The sequence below is a fragment of the Apus apus genome, chromosome 5 (genome assembly GCF_020740795.1).
Source record: "Apus apus isolate bApuApu2 chromosome 5, bApuApu2.pri.cur, whole genome shotgun sequence".
In the NCBI taxonomy this organism is placed as follows: Eukaryota; Metazoa; Chordata; class Aves; order Apodiformes; family Apodidae; genus Apus; species Apus apus.
Genome location: NC_067286.1, coordinates 960,607 through 983,113, shown reverse-complemented (window position 1 = coordinate 983,113; position 22,507 = coordinate 960,607). Strand labels below are relative to the sequence as shown.

Below are 22,507 nucleotides of genomic sequence, written 5' to 3'. Positions count from 1 at the left end.
AATGATTCCTGGCAGACCAGACACCTAAAGCCAAAGCAAGAGCTGTTCTGAGAACCTCCCCTGCTGCCTGTGGCATCTCTTACCTTCTCAACTGCCAAGTGGTAAAAACAGTGGCTGCAGCTGCAGTTTCCAGTGGGAAGAGTATCTGAGCTGCATCTGCTGGTACTCACCTGGAAGTCTGTACTACAAAGAGCTGGGAACCAGTATCCTTTAGCTGCCATCTGGCCTCCTTCCCTCCTCCCCAACAAAGACAGCAGACCTTAGGCAGAAATAGATCTTTAATGAACTATACAAAAAAGGAGCCTGGTGGTTTCCTTCTCCCCCAGGGCCGGGGCTCAGCAGAAAAGGTGCAAGACTTTGCGGAAGAAGTTCCTGAACTCGGTGTTGAACACGGTGTAAATGATGGGGTTGAGGGCACTGTTGACATAACCCAGCCAAGTGACAGTGCTGGTGACTTGAGTGGGAATGGTGCAGGACTTGCAGAGAGCCCTGGTAATGTGGACCACAAAAAAAGGTGTCCAGCAGAAGAGGAAAGCACCTGCCAGAGGGACATGAAAGAGAGAAAGTGACATGAATGTGGAAAAGGGTTTAATTTACCAAGAACAGCCTGGGCTGAGGGAGAAGGGGAACAGCTAAGAGTGCTTGGGGAAAAGCAGCAGATGTGCTGACATGTAGAGCTGGGCTCACACCCAGACAAAACATTTAGGATGTCTTTCTCATCCTAAATGGTGACTAAAAAGTCAAAGTTATATATGTGGTTTCAGATACACATTTAAGATATCAGGAGTCACAGGTTTACCTTGAAGCCAAGGTTGGATGAGAAACACTGTACATGGGCCCTTTCCCAAGGGTGGTTGTTGGCGCTACTCTGGCTCAGAGGGATACTGAGATGGTCACTGGATAAACATCCTGCACAAGGAGGGATGGATGCAGCAGGTCTTGAGCCACAAGCAGGCTCTTTGGCAGGAACAAGGGCAGAGTGGGTGGTTAAATGAGCCCACACATGATGAAGAGGCAGGAGGACCAAAGAGATAGTGTTTATCTCAGCCTCCCCTCCTTCAGCAAGGAGAAGATGTGGTTCTCAGTGTGTCCCCTCTCATGGCTGCCCCAGCACTCTGCCTGGGCCATGTGGTTCCAGCAGGGAGCCCACAAAGCAGCAGTTCACCTCACCAGGTTCCGAGGAGTCCTGCCAGTCTGAGCTGCAGGACAAGGCCACCCCTTCCCCCCTGCCCCACACCCTCTGCTACTCACCAACCACGACGGGCAGTACTCGCATGGCCTTCCGCTCCCGGCCGTTGATCTTGGCCCGCTTCCGGCCCTGTCCTGGGTGGGGGTACTTGAGGTGTGGGTAGGAGACAGTCTGTATCCCATTGCTCACCCCATAGTCCCCAGGGTGGTCGGAGCGGGCGTAAGGGTTGCACTCCCCTGGCTCCAGTCCTGTCTGCTCCCTCGGGATGAAGGTTGAGGGGTGATAGAGCCTCCTGTTGGCCCCATAGATGTTGCCCCTTAGCTTGGCCTTCCTGGCTTCTTCCCAACGCTTGAGTCCTTGAAACATGGCGCAGTAGAGCACCAGCATGACGGGGCAGGGGATGAAGAAGGAGCAGATGGAGGAGTACACGATGTAGTTGTCATCCTCCAGCTGACACAAGCTGGGGTCCCGGTTTGGGACGTTGTTGAGCCCAAATATGACTGGGGATGCCACAGCAAAGGCGAAGATCCAGGTGGTGGAGATGAGGATCAGCTGCCGCAGGTCGATTTGTCGCCGGTTGTAGTTGAGTGGGATTGAAACAGCAATGAACCTGCCAAGACAGGCCCCAGGTGAGTCAGTCCCAGTATGGTGGTGTCACCACTGGTAACATGACCACGTGCTCCCAAAGCTGCTTGCCCCTGTCCTTCCCCCTCGGTTTGTTTACATACTGAGGCCTGAGCTACAACCAGCCTCCCTCCTCAGAAGAGCCCCCAAAGGGACAGCTCCAGCCTCCTCACACCACTGTGCAGTTTGGTCACCACAAGGGTACTGATGGGACACAAAGCTGGTGATAGGGGACACTGGCAGGGCAGAAAACCCTCCTTAGGGGAGAAAAGGATTCAGCCTCCCTCCAAGGACGTGCATGGAATCATCTCACTGCCACGACACAGTGCTCCCCTGGCATGGGGATGGGGAAGGCACTCACCGGTCCACGCTGATAGCACAGAGGTTGAAGATGGAGGCCGTGCACAGCATCACGTCCATGGTCATCAGGGCATCGCACAGCGCCGTGCTGAGGGACCACACGCCTCCCTGGAACTGAAAAGATCCCCAGGGTCAGCAGATGCCCTGTCCCCCTGCCTGTGAAATGACACCAAACAACTCATGTCTGGGCACCACTCACATTCTCCAAACATGGAGCCTGATGTTGAGCAGTCCTGGTATGACACTCTCCTTCCAGCTGCACATGAGAATTAGCCCCACCACGAGTTCACAGCTTGCTTAGGGCTTTGTAGTTCTGGTCTGGATGAAGAATTGAGCCCACAGACCATGGACCCAGGGCAGCACTGCCTTGGGTAAGTGCAGAGGGACAGCCAGCAGGCTCACAACCCCATGCTCACCACCCCAAAATCCCAGGAATGCAGGGCCGAGCATTCCCAGGGCAGCACCACCAGCTGCAGGTCACTGAGCTCAACTGCCCTTGTTCACATCCAAACTGCTCCTGTTTGCGGAGGACGTGAATAGCTGGTGTGTGTCACAGAGCTGCTTCATTCTGTCACTGAACACTAGGCCAGCCTCTGGAGACTACCAGAGCTCACCAGATCCAACCTCTTGTTCTCCTTCTCTCCAATTGCAGGCACCCAGGGCCAAGCAGCAGAGCTGCCAGCCAGAGGACATGGTCAGGCCCGTGTGATGGGTCCCTATTGGAAGCTATACAAAAGATAGCAGTTAAAGATCTACCTTGCTGCATCCCAGATAATCCCCAGGAAAAAACAACAAAGCTAGACAATGCCCAAAGGTTTGTGGATACCAGATTGTGGAACAGGAACGTTTGCTCAGCAGGATGCTGTGAATCCAGGTGTTGGAAAATGGGAATGGAAGGAAAAGCTCAAGCAGCACAGAAATAGATCAGGATTCATTCAAACCCTCTGCAGCACAGAGCACCACTTGTCCAGACCCTCTTGCACCCAAAGCTGGGGCACTGAATGTCACCTTCCTTCCTGCTGCTAGGATGAGACTTTAAACAGAATTTTAATAAAAATTCTAATTTTAGTACATAAGAGGGTATCTTTTTGTCTTCCCCTGACTGTTAAAAGAGGGACTCAAAACCCTGCTCAGCTCAAGCTCTTAGCCCTTCCAGCCTAGTTTAGCAGGAGAGAGGAAGACAGGTTCCCTCTTTCCCTGTATCAGACTCCTGTCAAACTCTGTCATCCTCAGCACTCAGGAGCAACACCACTGTGTGGTCTGCAAGCACCAACTCCAAATTAAATCCTTGTCAAAACCACTCAGTTCCAGGCACAACAAACAGAGCCTGTAAAACCAGGTTAGTGTTCTAGCATCAAAGCACTTCTGAGGCTGATGCAGAAGTGTCAGCTCAACCCCTTTCCTGTGCCATGCCAACGTGCTGTTGTTCCCATCAGCATTCTCAGCACAGGCAGAGACCTCTCCAAGTGCTCATCCCCCCCCAGGCAAACCAGGAGGGCTCAATGAGCTTTTCCCACTATGGAAGCAGAGAATTCTTCCTTCCAGTTTGTGAGTGCCAGGCAAACACCACCATCCCTTGGGTCCCTCTGCAAGAGCAGTTAGGTGAGGAGCCCAAGCTCTGTATTCAACATGCCATGCAAAGAGAGATGATCTAACTTGAAAACAAGGTGGTCAGTATCCATGGCCACTTGTCATGTCCCACTCAGACACAGGGCTCTCACTTGGAGCCTGTAGCTCTGTTCTCTCTCACACTAATCCTTAGCCATGCAGTTAGGTGATCTATATAATATACACATACATACACACACAGAAAGTTTGTTTCTTTAGCTCATATTCCTTGACAGTCTTAACACAGAAGCTTGTGGCCACCCTCTGAACAGGCTGCCTGCAGAACTGAAGGAGCTGAGCTGCTGGGAGAAGCAGCAGCAGCTCATGGGGATGCCCTGCCTAGGCCCAGGAGCCCCCCAGTCTGCAGCCAGGGTGGGAGAGCAGCAGCAATGCCCTGGCTGTGTCCCCTCCTGCAGCACCAGCCAATCCCGCCCCCCAAGCACTGGCTGGGATTAACCACCTGCTGCTGTGACCTGATTACTGCCAGGTAGGGTCAGAGCACACCCAGACAGCTCAGCCCCCTGCAAAGACCCATATAGACAGAATATAGATATCTAGGTATGGTCTTTTCACACCATAGAGAATACACACCTGTTTATAATTGTATATAATATACATACAGTAACAAGCTACATATTATAATTGCTGCAATATGAGATACAGAAGATGGTAAACATTTATACATATTGTGCACATAGAGAGGCTTTGGAATGTGTTTCTAGAATACATTGAATCGTTTAGAGGCACAGAAGCACAAAAACAGGCTGGAAAAGACCTTTAAGATCTTCCAGTCCAACTATTAACCCAACTCTACCAAGCCCACTGCTAAATCATGTCCCTCAGCACCACATCTACACAACTTTTAAACACGTCCTGTGACTCCATCACCATTTTAGACATTATATATAGTTTTCCTATCTCTTTCTATATAATATATGCTGTGTATGTAATGCCTGTGTATTTATAAATTAGATTTAAAGTTATTATGTTTATTATATACAAATAAATATAAATGTAAAATGCCCCTGGGACTTTGTAAAATATCAAACACTATATATATACACTCTAGAAATACTCTTACTACTATAAAAATATACATTATATATAATAAATATTACTATAAGGTATACATACGACTATATATTTTTATCTATGTATAATGTGCTGTATTATAATTATTTATATAATATATATAAGTTGTCCACCACCTTCTTGGATTAGCTCTTTGGTACCAGAGCAGTTTGGTACCAGAAAAATGCTGAGTAACCTGGGGGCAGTTGTTAAGGAATGGGACTGAGTAGCACAGTTCAGGAGCTGGGGATAAATCTGCTCAAGCAGAGAAGCTGCCCAAGAGATTCTGGTTTTATTCATGCCAGCACAGAAAAGGAGCCACGTGGGGAATGTTCTCAATGGCACATGGGGCAGGGGCAGCAAGGCCTGCCAGGACACGGGCAGCTCTGCAGGGATTAATAGCAGGCAGTAATGATGTCAGGCACAGGATTATGATTAGTGGAGCTGTGAAGCCAAAGGACAAACTGCAGAAACTGCCTGGCTATTTCTATACAGCCATCTCCTTGTGGGGTAGTGGGAACCTCCAGGGGAGGACTGGGTTCAGGCCTGGATGCTTCATTCAGCCTTTCCTCTAGCACAGCTCAGCCACCCCACACTGAATTTGGCAGCTGAATCAGAAAATACAACCTCTGATTTTTGCCAAGCTCACTAGGATCCTGACAAGCTCAGTTCAGATTAGGAGAGAGAAAATTTTATTCTGGGCTACAGTTTTCAAAGCCTGTTTGTGATTCTGGGGAACTCATTGCTCCTGAAAAGTAAAAGTGCTCTCAGACTGCAGCACCTTCAGAGGATGCAGCTTTTGCTGTGAGATTCAAGTTGGGCACTCAAAAAATGTTACAAGCTCTTCCCTTTCCCCACCAACCCCCAAGAATCAGGGAAAGTGCTGGGAGAGGACTTGCTGTTATGGGATGTTTCTGCCCTTAGCAAAATGTGCCAAGAGCCTCATGGATGGGTGAGTGACTTTGGATTAGAGGCATGGCTGGCTTTGCTGGGTCATACGATTGTGGTACCTAATTACAGGAGGTTGCAGAAGATTAACCCATCAAGGTACAATGTAAGACTTTAGGGATCATGAACAGCTCAAGCTACCTTTAACAAGTGCTCCAGAGCACTTCCACTCCCCTCAGCCTTTTTTGCATTCTCTGCTTTTTCAGTGCAAGACCCCTTGTTTTCAACATGGGGTCAGCAGTGCTGGTGCTGAGAAGCCACCAACAGCCAGTTGTGCAGCAAAGCAGGTGCTGTGCTGGCAAGATGCCTCCCTGAACAAAATGAAACAAAGCTGCAAATACAACCCCAGAGGCCAGCATACCTGCTACGACTGTCCTAAGGCAGATGACATGCTCTGCACAGCTCTGGTGAGAACACAGTCTGAGCCTTGAAGAGGTGAGGTGCAGTGACCATCACACTTGAAACCTCCAGGCATCACCTCTTGGAAAAAGATGGAAAAATGTATGTGTGTGGCAAGGAGGGTCACACCCTGCCCTTGGCTCACAGCTTCATGGCAAACAAGGAGGGTTTATAGGTAGGTGATAACAATGGTAGCTCTGGGCACTAACACTTCCAGAGTGATATCCCTGGCACAGACTGGCTGCTTGTTTAGCCAAGCAAGGCTGGCAAAGCCATAAGTTCACATCCAGCCACCATGTCTCTTACAAGGCACCAACATCTCATTACAAATGGCACTTAGGTTCTGGATCAACCACTATGTGCAGAGGAGAAACAACTCCAAATGTTTCTTACAACGAATAGAAAAAGATTTTATAGGATGATGGGTAGCAGGAGACTTCTCAAACACCCTTGCAGGCTGCCTTCCCAGTCTGGTTATTTTGATGTCCCTCTTCCTGAGCACCAGCTGATTTTTAAGAAAAAGAATCTGCCTTCTTGCAAACAAGCCTGATGCTAGAAGAGCTCTTACTCCACCAGTGCTCCTGAGGGCACGAGCCAGGACAGGGCCAAAGGTTTTATTCTTATTTGCTATGCTGCCAGTTCTTCTCTCAGTCCTGCCAGGTGCTTCTGCACAGCCCCACATGGCAGCTCCACACCCGCCTCTCTGGCCAGCCCTGCAAATAAGGGTCGCTAAGAAGCGGAGCACACAAAGTGATCCTTCCATCTTTGGTGGTGATGGCATCTGAAAGAAGACACCCAGGCAACAGCAGCCTGGCAGTGCAGTAGGAGATGCCCAGTGGACTTTCTGAACAAGCACCTGCCTGCCCTCAGTGAGGCCATGGCTCAAGCACATAACATGGAGAGACTGAAAGTGCTAATCCTAAGAGCCCAGGCCTGCTGAGAAGACTAGGACACCAATCAGAAGAGTAATAATCCTTGCAAGTGGTCTAAGTCCAGCACCAGAGTCCAAGAATTGTCCAAATGCTCACAAGAAGCTGATTCTGGGCTTTTTTCATGAGCTATGACCACTGCTGCACTCTGCAGAAGACACAATGCAGCCTGCAAGGGGAGCGGGTGAGGATAGAATGGGACACAAGACAAAGGTGGCCTCATGTCTGCTCTAACATCCCTTCTTGACTTAAATAATTGAGATCAAAGTTCTTCAGAAATGAGGAACAAGTGTGGTCATACACGCTCGAAACATTACGAGGGTCCAAAATTCAGAGACACCTTCCCCCTGCTATTGGTCACTGCAAATAAAATTCTTAGCACTGGTTTATATTGCTGGCCTGTGTCACCTCCCCAGGATTGTGTGCAGAGACTGTGTGGCTCAGGCATCAGTCAGGCCTAGGAGAACATCTATTTCCACTAAAGCTGTAAGATTCCAGAAAAGACTGATCTTGAATACTGCTGCAAAAAGGATGACATGCTTTCATAGAGAGCCACAGAAGATTTGGAAGAGCGTAGAGGTCTGGTCTCTCATCAGAAGAGCTGCATCACAGGCACACAACATGCGGTGGAAAAGAGATCTTTCCACACCAGTGGTACACTGACACCTGAAAGTTTTCTGCAGAACAGCAACATCCCACCCAGAAAACAGCTGGTGTCATTGGGACTGGCTGCTCTAAGGCTCTGGGGACCTGCAGGGCAGAGTGCGTGCTTGGAAGGACTCATCTTCCCTGTGGAAGGAGCTGGGCAAATACAGAGATCTGCTAAAACTGTTTCCTCTTTTTCATAACCAATTAGAGAGATCAGTTAGTGGTAAAGATGTTTACATAACCCTGCCTTACAGAGCCCCTGCAGCAGCCACTGGGATCCGGCCCCGTTCCCAGCTCAGGCACTCAGTGTGGATTAAGGAGAGAGCTGATCAGAGGAGCAGTTCACAGGGCCAGGCAGGAGGATGCTCCACAGCAGAGGGCAGGAGTGGAAGTTGCTCAGCCTGGAGCCTGCTCTAGCTGCTGGGAATGCCTCTGGTTAATGAGGACTATATAAACTGCTGCTGTGGCTCCTGCCATTGTGGCAGTATTTGGGCAAAGGAAGCATTTAACACGAAGACTTTGCAGCCCTGTGACTCCCTCACTGCTGATTTCTGGTAGGCAAAGCCACTCAGAGCCTAAGGAATCTGCAGCACCTCCACAGCACCTTGTAGCTTTGCTTTCTTGTGTCCTCACTGTCTCAGGGGAGCAATAACCCCCATTTTCAGTACTGTAAGTCCTCCAGGCAGACCCTGGCATCTTCTCCGGACCTCTCTTCACACAAAAGCAGGGCTTTGCTCCTGGGGAACTATTGTGGGCCCCTGGGAGTGCCCTAGACCACCTCCTTCCCCCTTGCTTCCCACTGTCCTTCCCTTACTGGCTCTGGATTTACAGCTAGGACAGCACTGCACACTCTCATCTGAAAGACAAGGCTGCTGCAGAAGAGCAGTCTACCTTCCCCAGAGATTTATACCTCTCCCTGTCATACTGCTGAGACACCATCTCCTGTCACCATCAGAAAGCCATCACACCACCATGGTGCTTCTCCCACAAGCTGCACATGTAAGTACATGACTAGGGGAGGTTTGCATTAGGTGGCCCCATTTTCCTGCCCTCTGCCAAGCTCTGGTTTCAAACAAGACTGCAGTGACTATGACATGGTATGGAAAAGAAACAGCTGTGACCACACACACCAATTTGCCCCTTGTTTAGCGCCTGTTTTCAGCAATCCTCCAACCCTGCAGGTACAAACAGGGGACATCCAGAGAGAATGAACACACAATTTGGCTTCCTAAAGCCATGAGTTCTGTATCCTCACCATGGCCTGAAGGTTTAGCTATGGCAGAAAGTTGTGCTGGCTCTTTCAGAATTACAAAAGGAGAGTATGTGTCAACAAATGCTGCTAACACATCAGAATAAGCTTTCTTAACAGCTAGAAATAGCAGGCAAGATCAAGGCCTCTCCCTCTGTGCTCAGGCTTCTGTGAACAGCAGCCAAAGATAATCCACCTCTCACAGGATGAAATCCTGTCACAAATGAAGCTTGTGGGAGATCTGCAGTTTTCTGGGAATGTCAGATATCACCTCAAAAGTTTCAGTCCCTCCAGCTGCTTTCTAAAGCCCTGACTGGGAGGGATGTTTCCAAAAACCCTACACAAGAAGCCATCTCACAGGAAAAAACCACAAGATGACCAAGCTTCTCCTGCTGAATAAAGGAAGTGGTCAGATTTTATTGTTGTGTTCCTGTTGAATGAGAAGCAGAAGCCCACCCTCTCAGCCTGTTTTTGTTTTCCAATAAGCCCTCCAAGTCCTCTTTTACTCTGTCAGGAGTATTAAAAATACCCAACGAAAAAAGCTCACACCAAGAATAAAGGTGGAACTGAACATTCAGGACTGTCCATGTCACAATGTCAGTGGCTCAATGCAGTGGCACAGAGTGTCAGCTGAAAACAAGCTAGTTTTAAACAGCAGCAACCACTATGCTCTGCACTTCCCATCCAGACATCTCATTCTGATCTACAGTTTTTGCTTTTGCCTCCAAGAAAAACAAACAAACCACAAAAAATCTGTCCCCTGGGACAGACTCAATGGTTACTCTCACTTTTCCTTAGAATATTTCAGCACAAAATGAGCCACAAATCCTGCACCAAATATCGATTATTCAAAATTAACATGGGTAACCTGGGCACTATGGGTGCTGAGCCCACAGAGGAACTCGCAGGCACGAGAGGGGTACTGCCTCAACACAGACAGCAGCCCAAGCTGCCCTGCATTTCCAGATCCCATTGCCTGCTTGGGGGCACTGTGCCTGCTGCACTCTGCTGCTGTTCCCTCCTCACCTGCTCAGCATCCTCCACATCCACTCTGTGTATCACCACTGCCTGGGAGGAGAGCAGATCCCAGTGCACAATCTTTTTACAGGGTCTCTGAAATCCTGCCTTGTTGCAGGAGATGCAGAAGTTGGAGGGAAAGACAATTCTGTCATATGCCATCTTCATCCCTTGGTGTTTAATATCCTGGGTGCACAGACATGGAAGAATTACACCACATATTGATGTTTACGAACAGCTATGGATGTGAACACACCAAGTATCACCATAGCTAGGGCTCAGGCTGGGCAGGCCAGGTTTTTAAAGCTCATACAGGGCTGAACACCCATTGCCTGAGCAGCCAGAATTTGTGGGGTGTCTGTGGCATCCAAGGAAAGCCCCATAACAGCTCATGTCCTATTGGAAGCATTTTCAGGGGTACCCAGGAGTATGTTGATCAGCTTTTTACATATGCCAGCAAAACTCAAGCCTGCAGCCTGGAGGAGACCACAGGTGTGTATGTCTGCCCACAGAATAGGGAACTAAAGGCATGGAAAGACAGCAGAAAAAGCAAGAAAAATAAGTGCATTCCAATTAGCAAGAAGTAGCTGAGTAGAATGTTGAAGACACAAACTTTCAAACCACCACAACTGTGTTAATGAGGGAAAAGCAAAACCACTAAAACCAAACAGCATGGGGGGGGGGGGGGGGGGGGGCGGGGTGGGGAGTGTGACTCCTACAAGTGTGGTAGAGAGAGGGGAACCTAATGCTCCTGTTCTTCTCTGGTCCTTCATATGGGTCCCCAGCTGAACCTGTCCCTCCAGAACACCTCAATACCTGTCTCCAGAGAGGTCATGATGTCCTGCAAAAACCTAGGGCCAGGTAAAGAGGCTAAGAGCATCATAAGCTCTAATCCCTAGCCTGCCTTGCTTAAGGAAATACAGGCCCATCACTGTCAGATGCTGAGAGGCAGCCCAGGCATGGGAGGGAAGGGGAGATGCTTTGGCCTGAGCTCTGCTCCTGTGCCAGCCTGTAGGATGGGAACACGGCTTGGTCTCCCTCATGGGGACAGGTGCTTTCAGTCCCTGAGGAAGCACCTACACCACCACCACCACCACCACCACCACCTTGCCAATCCTGTGGCTGTCAGAAACCACCAGGCACATCTGACACTCCCCTCACCCCCAGACTGCAGCTTGCTGGGGGTGCTCACTGTGCACAAGGTAACATCCTGGCTCCCCCCACTTTTGGAAAGGACTCCTTTCTCTCCCACCCCAGCAGCTCCTACAAGAGCAGGTGCAGGACAACTGCTGGGTTGGCCTGTGGGTGTTTCATCCTCTTGAGCAGGGAAAGAGCCACTGGCTGGTACTAATGGGCAGGCACTCACCAGCCTCCTCACCCTGCTTCACCAAATCCCCCGCAAAACCCTGGAAGCTACCAGGAGGAGCCCCGAACCAAACCAGCCAAAACCACCTTCTTGAAGGGTGACCAGATCCCTCTCACTCCCTACAAAGACAACGTCCTCATTTCAATTCATCATGGAAACCTGCTTCCTGGCTAAATGAGAAGCCATTAGAGATCTGGTGATAGGGGGCTAAAGAGCTCCCCTATCACCAAAACCTGCTCACCTTATGCCAAGCATAACACAGCACTGGAGCTCTCTACCCCTCCCTAACCATTTGCTGATGGCAGCCTGGGAAATGTGCAATGCAAGGGCTCCCCAGAGCTACTGACCCGGCGTGGGGCAGAGCCCCAGTGCATCTCTCCTCGGTGCACTTGGTGCATCTCCCGTCGGTGCACTTGCAGCTCGGCAATCGCCCAGGAGAACTGCGGGCGAGCCCACGAAATTGCACTAACGCGGCTGCCGCTCCCACCACTCGTGGTCCTGCGGCCGTTTGGCGCCGCAAGCAGCAGCGATGTCGTGGGACACTAAGGGGGAAAAGCCGTGGTGGTCTGAGAGCGGCTCAAGCCTCCCTGCAGCGGGAGAGGGGGGACGGAGCAGGAGGGCAGGGGCCGTCCCCAGGGGCTGGGCAGCGGCGGTCGCACTCCCGAAGCGGAGAGGATAGATTTCAGGATCCCCGGGCACAAAAACCACCACCCCCGGCCCACCGGTGCCTCGCAGCCCCCCGGGCAGCCTCACCTCGGAGTAGACGTAGAGGGGCAGGACGAGGAGGGCGAGCAGCAGGTCAGCCACGGCGAGGCTGACGATGAAGTAGTTGGTGGTGGTCTTCAGCGCCCGCTCCGTGCAGACACTGAGGCACACTAGCCCGTTGCCTCCCACAATGAGGAGGATGAGGAGAATGCCCAGGACCAGGGCGGCGATGTTGTGGCTTCCCGGCGGCGGGGCTGGCGGTGGCAGCTCGGTGCCGTTGCAGGGAGCTGCCCCGGTGCTGCCGTTCCCCATGGAGCCGCGGCGATGCTCCCTGCACCCCGGAGCATGGGAGCTCCCTCCCCCGCCGCGGGCTCCCGGCTCAGGTCCCGCCGCCTCCCGTCGTGCTCAGCCCCGCGGCCGGTGCGGGTTGGGCCGGCCTCAAACTTTCCGCGGAGCGGGGAGGAGCCGCCGCCGTGAGGCAGCTACACCCGGCTCCGGCCCCCGCGGCTCCAACTGGGTCAGCGAGCGGCTTATGGGGCGGGGAAGCGGGGGACAGGCTGCCGGGGTACCGCCCCCGTCGGAGCCCCCGGGGAGCTGCCGCTGCCGAGGACGCCCAGCCGCCCCCGGCCCGTGGCGGCGGGTCCAGCAACCCCTCCCTGGGGGATGCTGTTCGTGGGACCGACCCCTGCTTGTAACTGAGCTCCTCCAGTGGCCCCGGCGAGCGTCGCCAGCCCGGGGCTTCACCGGGGGAAGAAAAAGAAGTAAATGTTAAAAGATCCGGGGATTAACCCCTTGCCCTTCAGTGCCTACCTCACCACAGCCGCCTCCTCCTCCAGGTGTCCTCCCAGGATGAGGCTGCAGGTTGCCTCTTGAGCAGCAGCAAGAGAATCCGTACAGCTCTTCTTTGCTCAGCGCCCGGCGCCGGGTCCTGCAGCAATCGGTTCATATTCCCTGTGGGGTGCTTCCCGCCCCAAAGCAGCTCTGTGAGTGTTAAACGACAACACGACACTTGCTTCAAAGCTACAAACGATGATAAGAACAAAAGACACTGCAGTGGCAGGGTTTAGGGCTGGCTTTTGGGGTGGGTTTTTTTCTTCATTTTTATGCTTTGTTCTTTTATTTGGGCTTATAATTTGCTTGACATTTTTTGCATGGCAAATGTGGGGTCATTCAGTGACTTCTATTGTAAAAGTGGCACAGCAGGAGGATAAAAAGGAATAAGCCGAGGGCTGGTTCTCCTACAGTGAGACTTCTGTGTGATGGACACAGTGTCTCTCTTGGCATGAGCCTGGCCATGCACACCTCTCAGAAATGGCAGAGGCACTGGCCCCACCAGCACTGGATTGTAAATATTGTGGCAGATCAAAGAACTCTTGGGTCTGGGCTGGACACTCACAAAAAGGGAGAAAACTCAACAGGTAAGCAAGTGTTTAGAGTAGAAGATGGTTGAAGTCAGCCTGAGCTGAAGGTGTTTTCTCCAGGAGACTCAAAGCAGTTAAGATGAACAGTGAGTAGAGAAGTCAGTGTCATTAGCTTTGATCTCCAAGAGCATTTGAAGTCTCCGGAAGTCCAGAAAATGGCAAACACTACCTAGTTTTAAATGTGAAGAGACAAAAAAAAAAAAATCAGGGCACTAAAGGGCAACTTGAGTTGCTTTGATCCGTAGAAAGTAGAAGAGCTTGTTTGTTTCTGAGCCAGACCTGGGAGCACTTGTAGATATGAGGAGAAATAGTAAACACCACGGATCTCAGCTTTGACTCTAGCTGCAGTCTCACGTGGCATTCTCCTCAGCAATATAAGAGGAAAGACTAGGTGAAATTATTACAGGTTGGGTGAATAACTGGAAAATTGTATTCCAAGATCTGTACAGAACCTGGTAATCTTTAGTGTTTACATAATTGGCCTGCGGGTCCAGAGACCACTAATTAAATTTAAAGATAGTACCAAGACAGGAGAGGCTGCCAGTGCTCTGGAGCACAGAGGAAGAATTAAAAATGGTCTTGATCAGTTGGAGAAACTTTGCCAGATGTAGGATGGAATTCAAAAGGAATTTTGCATCTGTCCTGTGCAGATGAACTGCAGAAATGCAGGATCGAGGAAGCAACTGGCAAGGCAGCAAATATGGGAGCAAAGGTGGTAGAGCAGGTCACAAACTGAACATGGGAGCTACAGTGTCTGACTGATGAAAATGAGAGAAAAATAATAAGTGTATTCTGTACTGGCTACTGCTGGTTGAGAAATATCTGTGCAGCTGCAGTCTCAGGCAACCCTCATTCTGTTAGCCACACTGAGTCACTTTTCACATTATTTCTCATAATTACATCAACTAAAATAAGAGACACCAATTACAATTCCCAGAGGCAGGGTTTAGGGTAGTGTTTCTCGTTCCCTGGGACAAGCCCTTCCTCTCTGCAATGCTACAGGCAGCAAGGCAGAGACTGCCTGTGTTGGCTCTGACACCACTGACTGGTGTCTTTTTTACTGAGTAAGGATGGGGACAACCAGTACGGTGCCCCTGGCTGACTCTGCTGTACCTACCCCTGCAGTCACCCTGCCCTGATGGGAACCAGCTTGGTGCAGCCTAGCAGAGAAGGTGCCTGAGGCTGGGAAGAACAAGGAAGCTTTGACCTCCCCATTTCTAGTCCAGATGGCTTGGGAGATGTAGGATCTGATCCAGACTCAAGGGTATCTTTCCAGCTGTGCTACCAAACCTCAGATCAAATGTTAAGGGCCAGCTAACCATTTAGACCAGTCTGATGTTTATGGCAGGCAGTGGGAAGATAAGGCGCAGCAGGGAAGGGTTATTTACACTACATGGAGGGGGAAATCTATATTTTTGTCAGCTTTTTACAAAATGAGAACCTTCTCAGAGCTGTCTACAGGCTCCAGCTACCAGAGTTTCATCTAAATCTAGTAAGAGACTTGTGGAAGAAATCCTCCCTTCATCCCCATGCCCTTACTCCCCCCAGGTGCCTTAATTTTTTTGAAAAGGCCATGATTAACTCTCAGCACATGCAGCCCTGTTTTCAGCCATGGGGACACAGTAAGATCTGGGTACTGCCCTTTCCCTGGAGTGGATTAAAAGCAGTTGATCCACACAGTCTGTTTTACCCAGCTGCCTTGGACTCCACGATTTCAAACATGAATAGGAGAAAATTACCTTGGTTTAAGCACTTGGCTGGCAATCTGGCTTACCCAATACTGTCTTCAGAGGTGTGGCTTTCAAGTCTTTTCTAAAGCCAGCAGCAATGCCACCCTTCTAATAGCTACTGAGCCTTATTACCCCTCTCTCCCATCCCCAGTGTAGGTTTGCCACCCTCATTATGATCCCAATATCTATGGATTTGTCTAGTCATCTCCCTCTTTCAGCTTTGACCCAGCTTTGAGATGCACTGAAATCAGTGTGCAAAGAACAAGCTCAGTCCTGCATAGCACAGGAGAGACACTTCCATCTGCCCTGAGTGGGACCAGGTCTTTCTCCAAATTTGGCACTCTCAGCATCAGCACTGGAGTGGGTACTCCCACTCCTTTGGCTCTGCCTTTGTTCCCACATTCCTTTGGGAACAGTTTGTGTTGGACCCAGGTGGGCACAAGCATGACTGCACATCTGTCAGGTTAAGAAGAATTCATTTGGCAGTACCCACATCTGCTGTGAACTTCAGACAAGGAAGATGTATGTTATCAAGTGCAGTAAACTGGGACATAACTCCCTCACCAGTGGTTTTTAAGCCTACATGTCTTGGCAGTGTGTGTTTGCTCAGTGGTTTACATCTCCTGGTCACAGCTTTTGGTGGTTGTTCCCTAAAACTCAGCTGCTGGCACAAGAGATGCTGTCACAGCCTTCACTCAGCCAGGTGCTGGTGTAGCAGAACCGATTTTACCAGAACCCTTTTACTCCAAGAAATCAACTCAAATTAGCTAAAGGAGGCCCTGAAATGCATTAATGAAACTGCACTGAAACCCTCTGTGGACAGAATACCCTTACTTTATTTATGTTTAAACTACCTAAGCAGCAAAGAGAGCCCAATGGAATAGTGACTGCAGGCCTTCTGCCTTCCCACAGGGATTAATGCCATTTATCTAATCTACTTTAACAGTTAATTTATATTCATTATCTCAGTTTTCCCTGTGAGTTTGTGCAGAATGGCTCTTAATTCTGTGTAGAAGCCCTTATTCCAGACTAACAGTGCCTTAATCCTAAACTAGTTTAATCCTGGAGTGGATTAAACTAATGTGAAATGAGGCTTTTGACTTCCAAAAAAGAGCAGCCGTGCAAAGTACTAATTAGGGCAGCTCATCCATTGCAAATTCACAGGCTGCAGTAATCCTTGCTCCCTGTTGGGGGGTCCCAGGGTTCCTGAGTGTCTGACTGCCCACAGAGCATCCCTTGGGAGATGCAGTGGCTGTAAACCATGTCCTGCTAGGCCAGCTCCTGGCTGGGCTACTCACGTGGGCCAACTGGTTCAGATTTGGTGGGTGACAGTGTCTCCAGGGAGCAGTGAATCCTGGAGAGCAAAGGCTGGCAGGAAAGCATCCTTTTTGTCTGTTGGCAGGTATAGGCAGTAGACACAATCCCTTTCTTGGGTGAGATGAGCTGTCCTCCTAGCAGAGAAGGAAGGTCTGTAATCTATCAGCATATCCAAAGAAGTCATCTCATGTCACTGCAAGAAAGAAAAAATGACAAAGGGCAGCGTCGTTTGTCACCTTCGTGGAAAGCAAGAAGAATTAGATGTCAAAATGATGGACAGTGAATGCTTAGGAGCACCTCTGGAGAGTGTTTGTTGTGCTCAGTAGTTTGTAAAAACCCTTTTTTTGCCTGGATGTGCAGGGTGCCTCACACTGTGACAGCCTGCTGGCTCAGGGCAGGCAGGTGAAGAGGCTCTGAGAGCCACCCACAACTGCTCTTTTCTCACAAAAAATGTTTTCTTTTGCCCTAAGTAGGTGCTCTGAAGGACACAAGGTATGAACAGCAGCAACCTCTGCTAGCATGGACACCTCAGCCTTACATAAGATTGTGTCTCATTTTCCCCCTTTGTTAGACTAGCAGTCTAGTCCCCCAGACCCTCTAGCAAAGAGAGGTCTGCTCAGGAATAGAGGCTTGATATAAACCCCTACCAGTGCCTGTCACATATGGGGAAATATTAGATACTAGGAAGAAATTCTTCACTATAAGGGTGGTGAGGAGCTGGAAGGGGTTGCCCAGGGAAGTTGTTGATGCCCCATCCCTGGAGGTTTTTAAGGCCAGGCTGGATGAGGTTTTGTACAACCTGGTCTGGTGGTAGGGTTCCCTACTCATGGCAGGGGGGTTGGAGCTTGGTGATCTTTAAGGTCCCTTCCCACCTTAATGATTGTATGAAATGAGAGTGGTACCCAGGACCTCTCAGGACCTCTGCCTTTCCTTCTGTGCTATGCATCTGCAGCTGCAGCCTGTGGCATGCAAAGACCTTGCCAGTCAGCACAATGTCACCATCACTGCCCTCCAGCCACCTACAAGCTCAGCTGCCAGAGACCAGATCATGGCAGCATCTGGAAAGCACCCATTGCTTACGCAGACCAACAAAACAGTGGGAGATTGGCCTTCCCAGTGGGTTTTGGAGTGTGTTTTTAACAGCAACTCAGGCAAATGAGCAGTATGGTTGGTTTTCAGCAACCCTCTGCTTGCTGGAAGTGGCTGTGGTGGAACTGGTCCCCAACATCCAGCCAAGGAGCTGGGAGGAATCCCCCAGAGACTTCTCCAGATGAGTTAATGAGGAGGATTTGATTGTGAACCAGTTCAAATGATAAGGAAGGTCACGAAGTGAGACATCTGTCACAGTCTCCCAAAAGACGTGGAAGTTTTAGCACCACAGTTTTTCACACTTGAGGCACTGAATTTTTAAATAGAAAAGGAGAAAAAAATACCTGCCAAGGTTTCAGCACAGCTGTGCCTAAACTCAACCGTTGAATAGTTCCCTGATAGCTGGGCAGCAGATCACTGGGGCTAGCTTCAGGTTCAGAACAAAGAAAGGGAAATAAAGAGCTTTTAAAGCCAATCCTGTTCCTTTTATTTGACATACTTAGCTGAGCAATTCTCTGTAAAAATATCATCCTCAGAAAAGCTGTCCTGTTTTACAATCTGCCTGTAATACATTTCCAAGAGATAGAGGCAGCACCCTGCCCCTCAGGTTAACCTTTGCAGGAGAGGAATGAGGATGACATGTTCTGTGGGCATTTCAGGCTCCCTGAGTCCTCCTCTAAGAAGCTGCAGGGATTTATGTACACACTAAGTAGATCTTTTGACATTTAACATTCTGGGAAGTTATGATAAATCCATGCAAGGTGTAACCACTCAAGCATTTTCAGTTGTGATTAGCTGTGGGGATGAAGCTACAAAGGAAATGGCTGGATTTTCCATCTCTGTCAGCTTAGAGTCAAAATTATATGTTTTTGTGGATGCCTGTTTTCAGAGTAAGCCACAGAATTGATCTCACGCAGGGGCAGCCTAGTGGAATACAAGGGTTTGTGTCAGAGGGCAGATCAGATTAATACACTTCAAGAGCCCCTACTGGTTTTAAAACATGACTGAGCTTATTAGAGCCACTTGTTATGAAAAACCTCCTGGGGAGAAGTGCAAGGCAACATAGGCAGCAAAAGGAGTGTCTGTGAGCAGCAAGCACCTAGAAGTGCACCTCCTTCCACCCTCATCTCCACAAAGCCTGTTCTTGTACACCTGGAAGGGATGTCCTTCCAGGTCCCTGACCAAGTGCAAAGAAGGATGCAGCTGAATCAAAACCCAAGCAGCTGTGTAGTTGTCAGGAGCTGCTGTGCTCATTGCTGGCACTGCACACCTGGAACAGCTGGGCCGAGCCTGCCTGCCAGCCAGGACAGAGACCATGTCATCCTTATAATTAAAATTAATTCCCTGAAGTGCTTTCTCCTCTTCCCCAGACACAGCAAACAGCTGGAGGCTGAGATTATGGGCACTGATGCCAATTAGAGCTGTGCTGAGGCCAGATGCGTGGGGAGCATCAGTGCACAGCTCAGCTGCCAGGAGGTGGCCCTCGGAGCTCCTCTGTGGCCAGGCACAGGGCAGCTTCCAGCTGGGCACAGTGCAATGCCAGGCCAGGAGGGCACGGATGGCCAGAGCAGTCCTGGGGAGGAAGCCACCCATCACACCCCCTTGTGTTCCTGCAGTGATATGTTCTCCCATCCATGCACCCCACACCGTGGAGACAACCCGGAGACAGGCAGTGCCCCCACTCTGGCAGTCCTCAAAGGAGCTCTGGGGAAGGCCCATAGGTTGTAAAAAAACAGCAAGCGATTGATACAGCAGCTGCTTGTCTTTGTAGGTGTTTAAAAAGCTCTCTGGGCTTTCTTGGTGACAGAGAGACAGCTGCATCATGCACATAGGTTGGGAAAACAGAGTTCCCCTCTTCCTCTGAAAACAAGACCATGCCCCAAGCCTGGATTTTGCTTTTCTGGGTCACAGTGCCAGTCATGGCCAAACCAACCCTGGTTTCTCTCCATCCATTCCCAAGCAGGGAGGAAGATTCGCTGGCAGGAGGGAAGTGCCTCTTAGAAGCCCTTCCAAATCCAAGGCTGTCTCCTGCTTGCTGCAGGTGAGCCTGTGCAGGGAGCAGCCTCTGCAGGGCAAGCCTGGCTCCAGCCCAGCATCCTCAGGCAGAGCATCTCACACCCTTAGTACCCATCCCCACTCCAGAGCAGGGGGATGAGAGGTATTCTGCCTTGCTTCCAAAGCGCCTCTCATCCCATGGAGAGCCAAGGCACTCTGCCAGCACCCAAGGTACCACTCACATACCACTGTTTCCCTTTCTTTTCCCAATTTTTAGCAAAATGTTTCAAACTTTTTTTTTCTTTCCAAAGTGAGCCAAACACCTAATATTTTTCTTAATCTCTTCTTTCAAAAGATCTGGTGTTTACTGCCAAAAGTTTTGCTGTGGGAAGTGCCCCTGGGAAGTGCTGCCAACCATGGAGCTAACTAGCATGTCCAGCATCTTCCTTACAGACTTCAGAGCACTTTCTGGAATGTGACATTTAATGCTTTTGTCTCCTACATTGTAATTTTCTTTTAAAACTGGTGCACATGCAGAAAGGTGCCACATACTGCAGCAAAGCACAACACATTCCCACCTGGCTTATTGGACTCTGCTGCCCAGTCAAACAGAGCAGAGGAGAGACACAAGCAGTTAAACAAATGCAAGAGCAGGTCAGGAGCCAAACCCCGTGTAGGCAAACAGAGAGACAGCCACACACACCCTAGATGCAGACTTTGCTTGGAGTGATTTGCCCCTTGCTGGATCACAGGCTGCCATGCAGGGGTGTGTGGACTCAAGGACAGGGGTCTCCCATTCCAAGGCATTTGCACAGACAGAGCTGCTGGGAAGTCATCAAAACAGAGTGCACATGGCTTTTCCCTCTGTTTTCTGCATTGCTTTAAGCACAAACCTCCAAAAGGGATATTGGGGGGCTGACATGCTTCTGTGACACTGCATTTATTCCAAGACAAGGATTGCTCCTTATCCTGTTCAGGGTTTGGGAATAATAATTGCATTCCCCTTGGGGCTTGGGAGTGGGTTAGGTGTTTTTCTGAGGTCCCATAGCCACATGGGACTGCAGTTTTCCTTCTCCCTTCCTCTCCCAACCCCACCTACAGCTGCTCCTGCTCACCCCTTCCTCCCATCCCACTCAACCCTTTGGCAGCCAAAATTACAAAATCAAGTGGTAAAGATTAAAACCAGTCCTGAAACTATCCTGTACAAGAAAGGAGCATTTAGAAAACTAAATCCTCCAATCCCCTTATTCAAATTAGGATCCTTTCTCTTACAGACCTTGGAGTGGTGCAAGAACATGACTCCAGTCTGCTCTCAGTAGGCAGCAGCATCCTGGTCAGTTCCTTGGCACAGGGAATGCTCACCTGCAAACACACGAGAGAAAATCTTCACTATACACATGGACTCACACACATACATTAAGAAAGAAAGAAAAAAAAAAGAATGGGGGAGGCAGAAGTTCCTGAACACCCTGTAAGCTGATTAAAGGGTATTTTACTTTTACGTAGGAAGGATTTAGCCATTCAGTTCCTAGTACCATCTGACCTCAATAAGCTCCCATGCCATTGGCAGGTGCTGCAATTGGATGGGGTCACAGCCTGTGCCTGGGCTCCTTGAAGGTTAACTCCACCTAGCCAGCTTCACCAGGACTTGTAACACCATTGCTGCACATGTGTGGTGAATGAGATGGTTCTCTCAGCCTGTCTTGACCCTTGTGCACTTAGCCCCCTCAAGGCTACAGACATCAAGGAGAGCAGTGCAGAAGCTGTAGGAACATTTTGTGATGTGCATGTTGGCCAACCGAGGTGTCTCTGTGATGTAGAGCAGCCCCAGCAGACCCTGAGTTGCTGCAGTAACTCTGCTGGGGTCTGGACAGTGGACAATCTGGATGCCACCTTGTAAGGGTTGCCCTGGATAAACAGCATCCTCAAAGGCTGGATGGGCTTTCGTGGCCCAAGGCAGGAGCAACAATGTCCACATGATACTATAGCAGCATGTATCCAGCCTGTTCTTGAAGATCTCTGGAAGTGGAGTCTGAATGCATCCACACTGCTCCTCCAGGCAGAAGATTTTTTCTGATCTCCTGTATCAATGTGTTTGAAGTGTGAATGGGCTTTTCTGCCCTTCAAAACTCGGAGCGACCTCCCTGAGCTTTGTATGCTGATTTTTGAGGGTCTGCCTGCATCCTCCTTGCAGGGTAGGCTCAGAATATCTGGGTTTATGATGAAACGCTTTTTTTTTTTTCTTTTTTTTTTTTCCCCCCAAAAACCCCCGCAGTTTCTTGTGTCTTTTCCTTCAACACAGAAGAAGGCCAGGCCCATGGTTTCTCCTTAAATACTGCCAAATTTGGAGCTCTTACATGTAACAGTGCTAAGTTGCTGCCTTGGACACTGGAGGGCTGGTGACCCCTCCCTCCCAAAGGCTGCTGCTGGGAACAGCCCTTTCACTCGTGGCCGCTGGATTTAGTTAATGCAGCTCACCACGGTTTTCTCCACGCTGTGCATGTCAGCTGGTGTCAAGCCTATGCACAGGTGACTGCACAAAGCGGTGGCTTTACACCTGACAGTGTCCTCGGGGCAGCTCACTTTCAGTGCAGGGATGGCCCCGAGGTTCACAGATCCCTTCTACCTCCTGCTCCGGGGCATCTGTCCCTGCCCTCCTCAGGGAGTGTTGATGCATGACCTCAGCACTCCTGTGCTCCCTGTTGGTGGCACCCTGCTGGTGCAGGTAAGTCACTGGCAGCTGGTGACAAGGATCAGCTCAGCCCTGATTTCTTGCAGCTTCGGGTAGGAGAGCTGTGCAAGGAGCAGGGATCAGATGAGGGCAATCGTTTCCTTTTCCTTT

The 22,507-nt window shown here is 50.1% G+C and overlaps 1 protein-coding gene across 1 annotated transcript; it reads right to left on the bottom strand.

Annotated features, from left to right (window-relative positions):
- Positions 1–262: 262 nt before the first annotated feature.
- On the bottom strand, positions 263–12,425 carry DRD4 (dopamine receptor D4). The gene is made up of 4 exons (XM_051621295.1): positions 12,162–12,425; positions 2,175–2,287; positions 1,252–1,799; positions 263–538 (listed from the first exon to the last, which is right to left on the bottom strand). Exons 1-4 carry the CDS (start codon positions 12,423–12,425, stop codon positions 336–338), a joined length of 1,128 nt encoding a protein of 375 aa, XP_051477255.1. The 3' UTR covers positions 263–335.
- Positions 12,426–22,507: the final 10,082 nt, after the last annotated feature.

Bases quoted from the DNA above. Each gene is read 5' to 3' on its own strand.
- DRD4 (XM_051621295.1), bottom strand. From the start codon at position 12,425: ATGGGGAACGGCAGCACCGGGGCAGCTCCCTGCAACGGCACCGAGCTG. The intron at 1,800-2,174 runs GTGAGTGCCTTC...CTGTCTTGGCAG, and splicing joins TGTGCTATCAGCGTGGACCG to GTTCATTGCTGTTTCAATCC. The intron at 539-1,251 runs GTGAGTAGCAGA...TCCCTCTGGCAG, and splicing joins AGTACTGCCCGTCGTGGTTG to GTGCTTTCCTCTTCTGCTGG.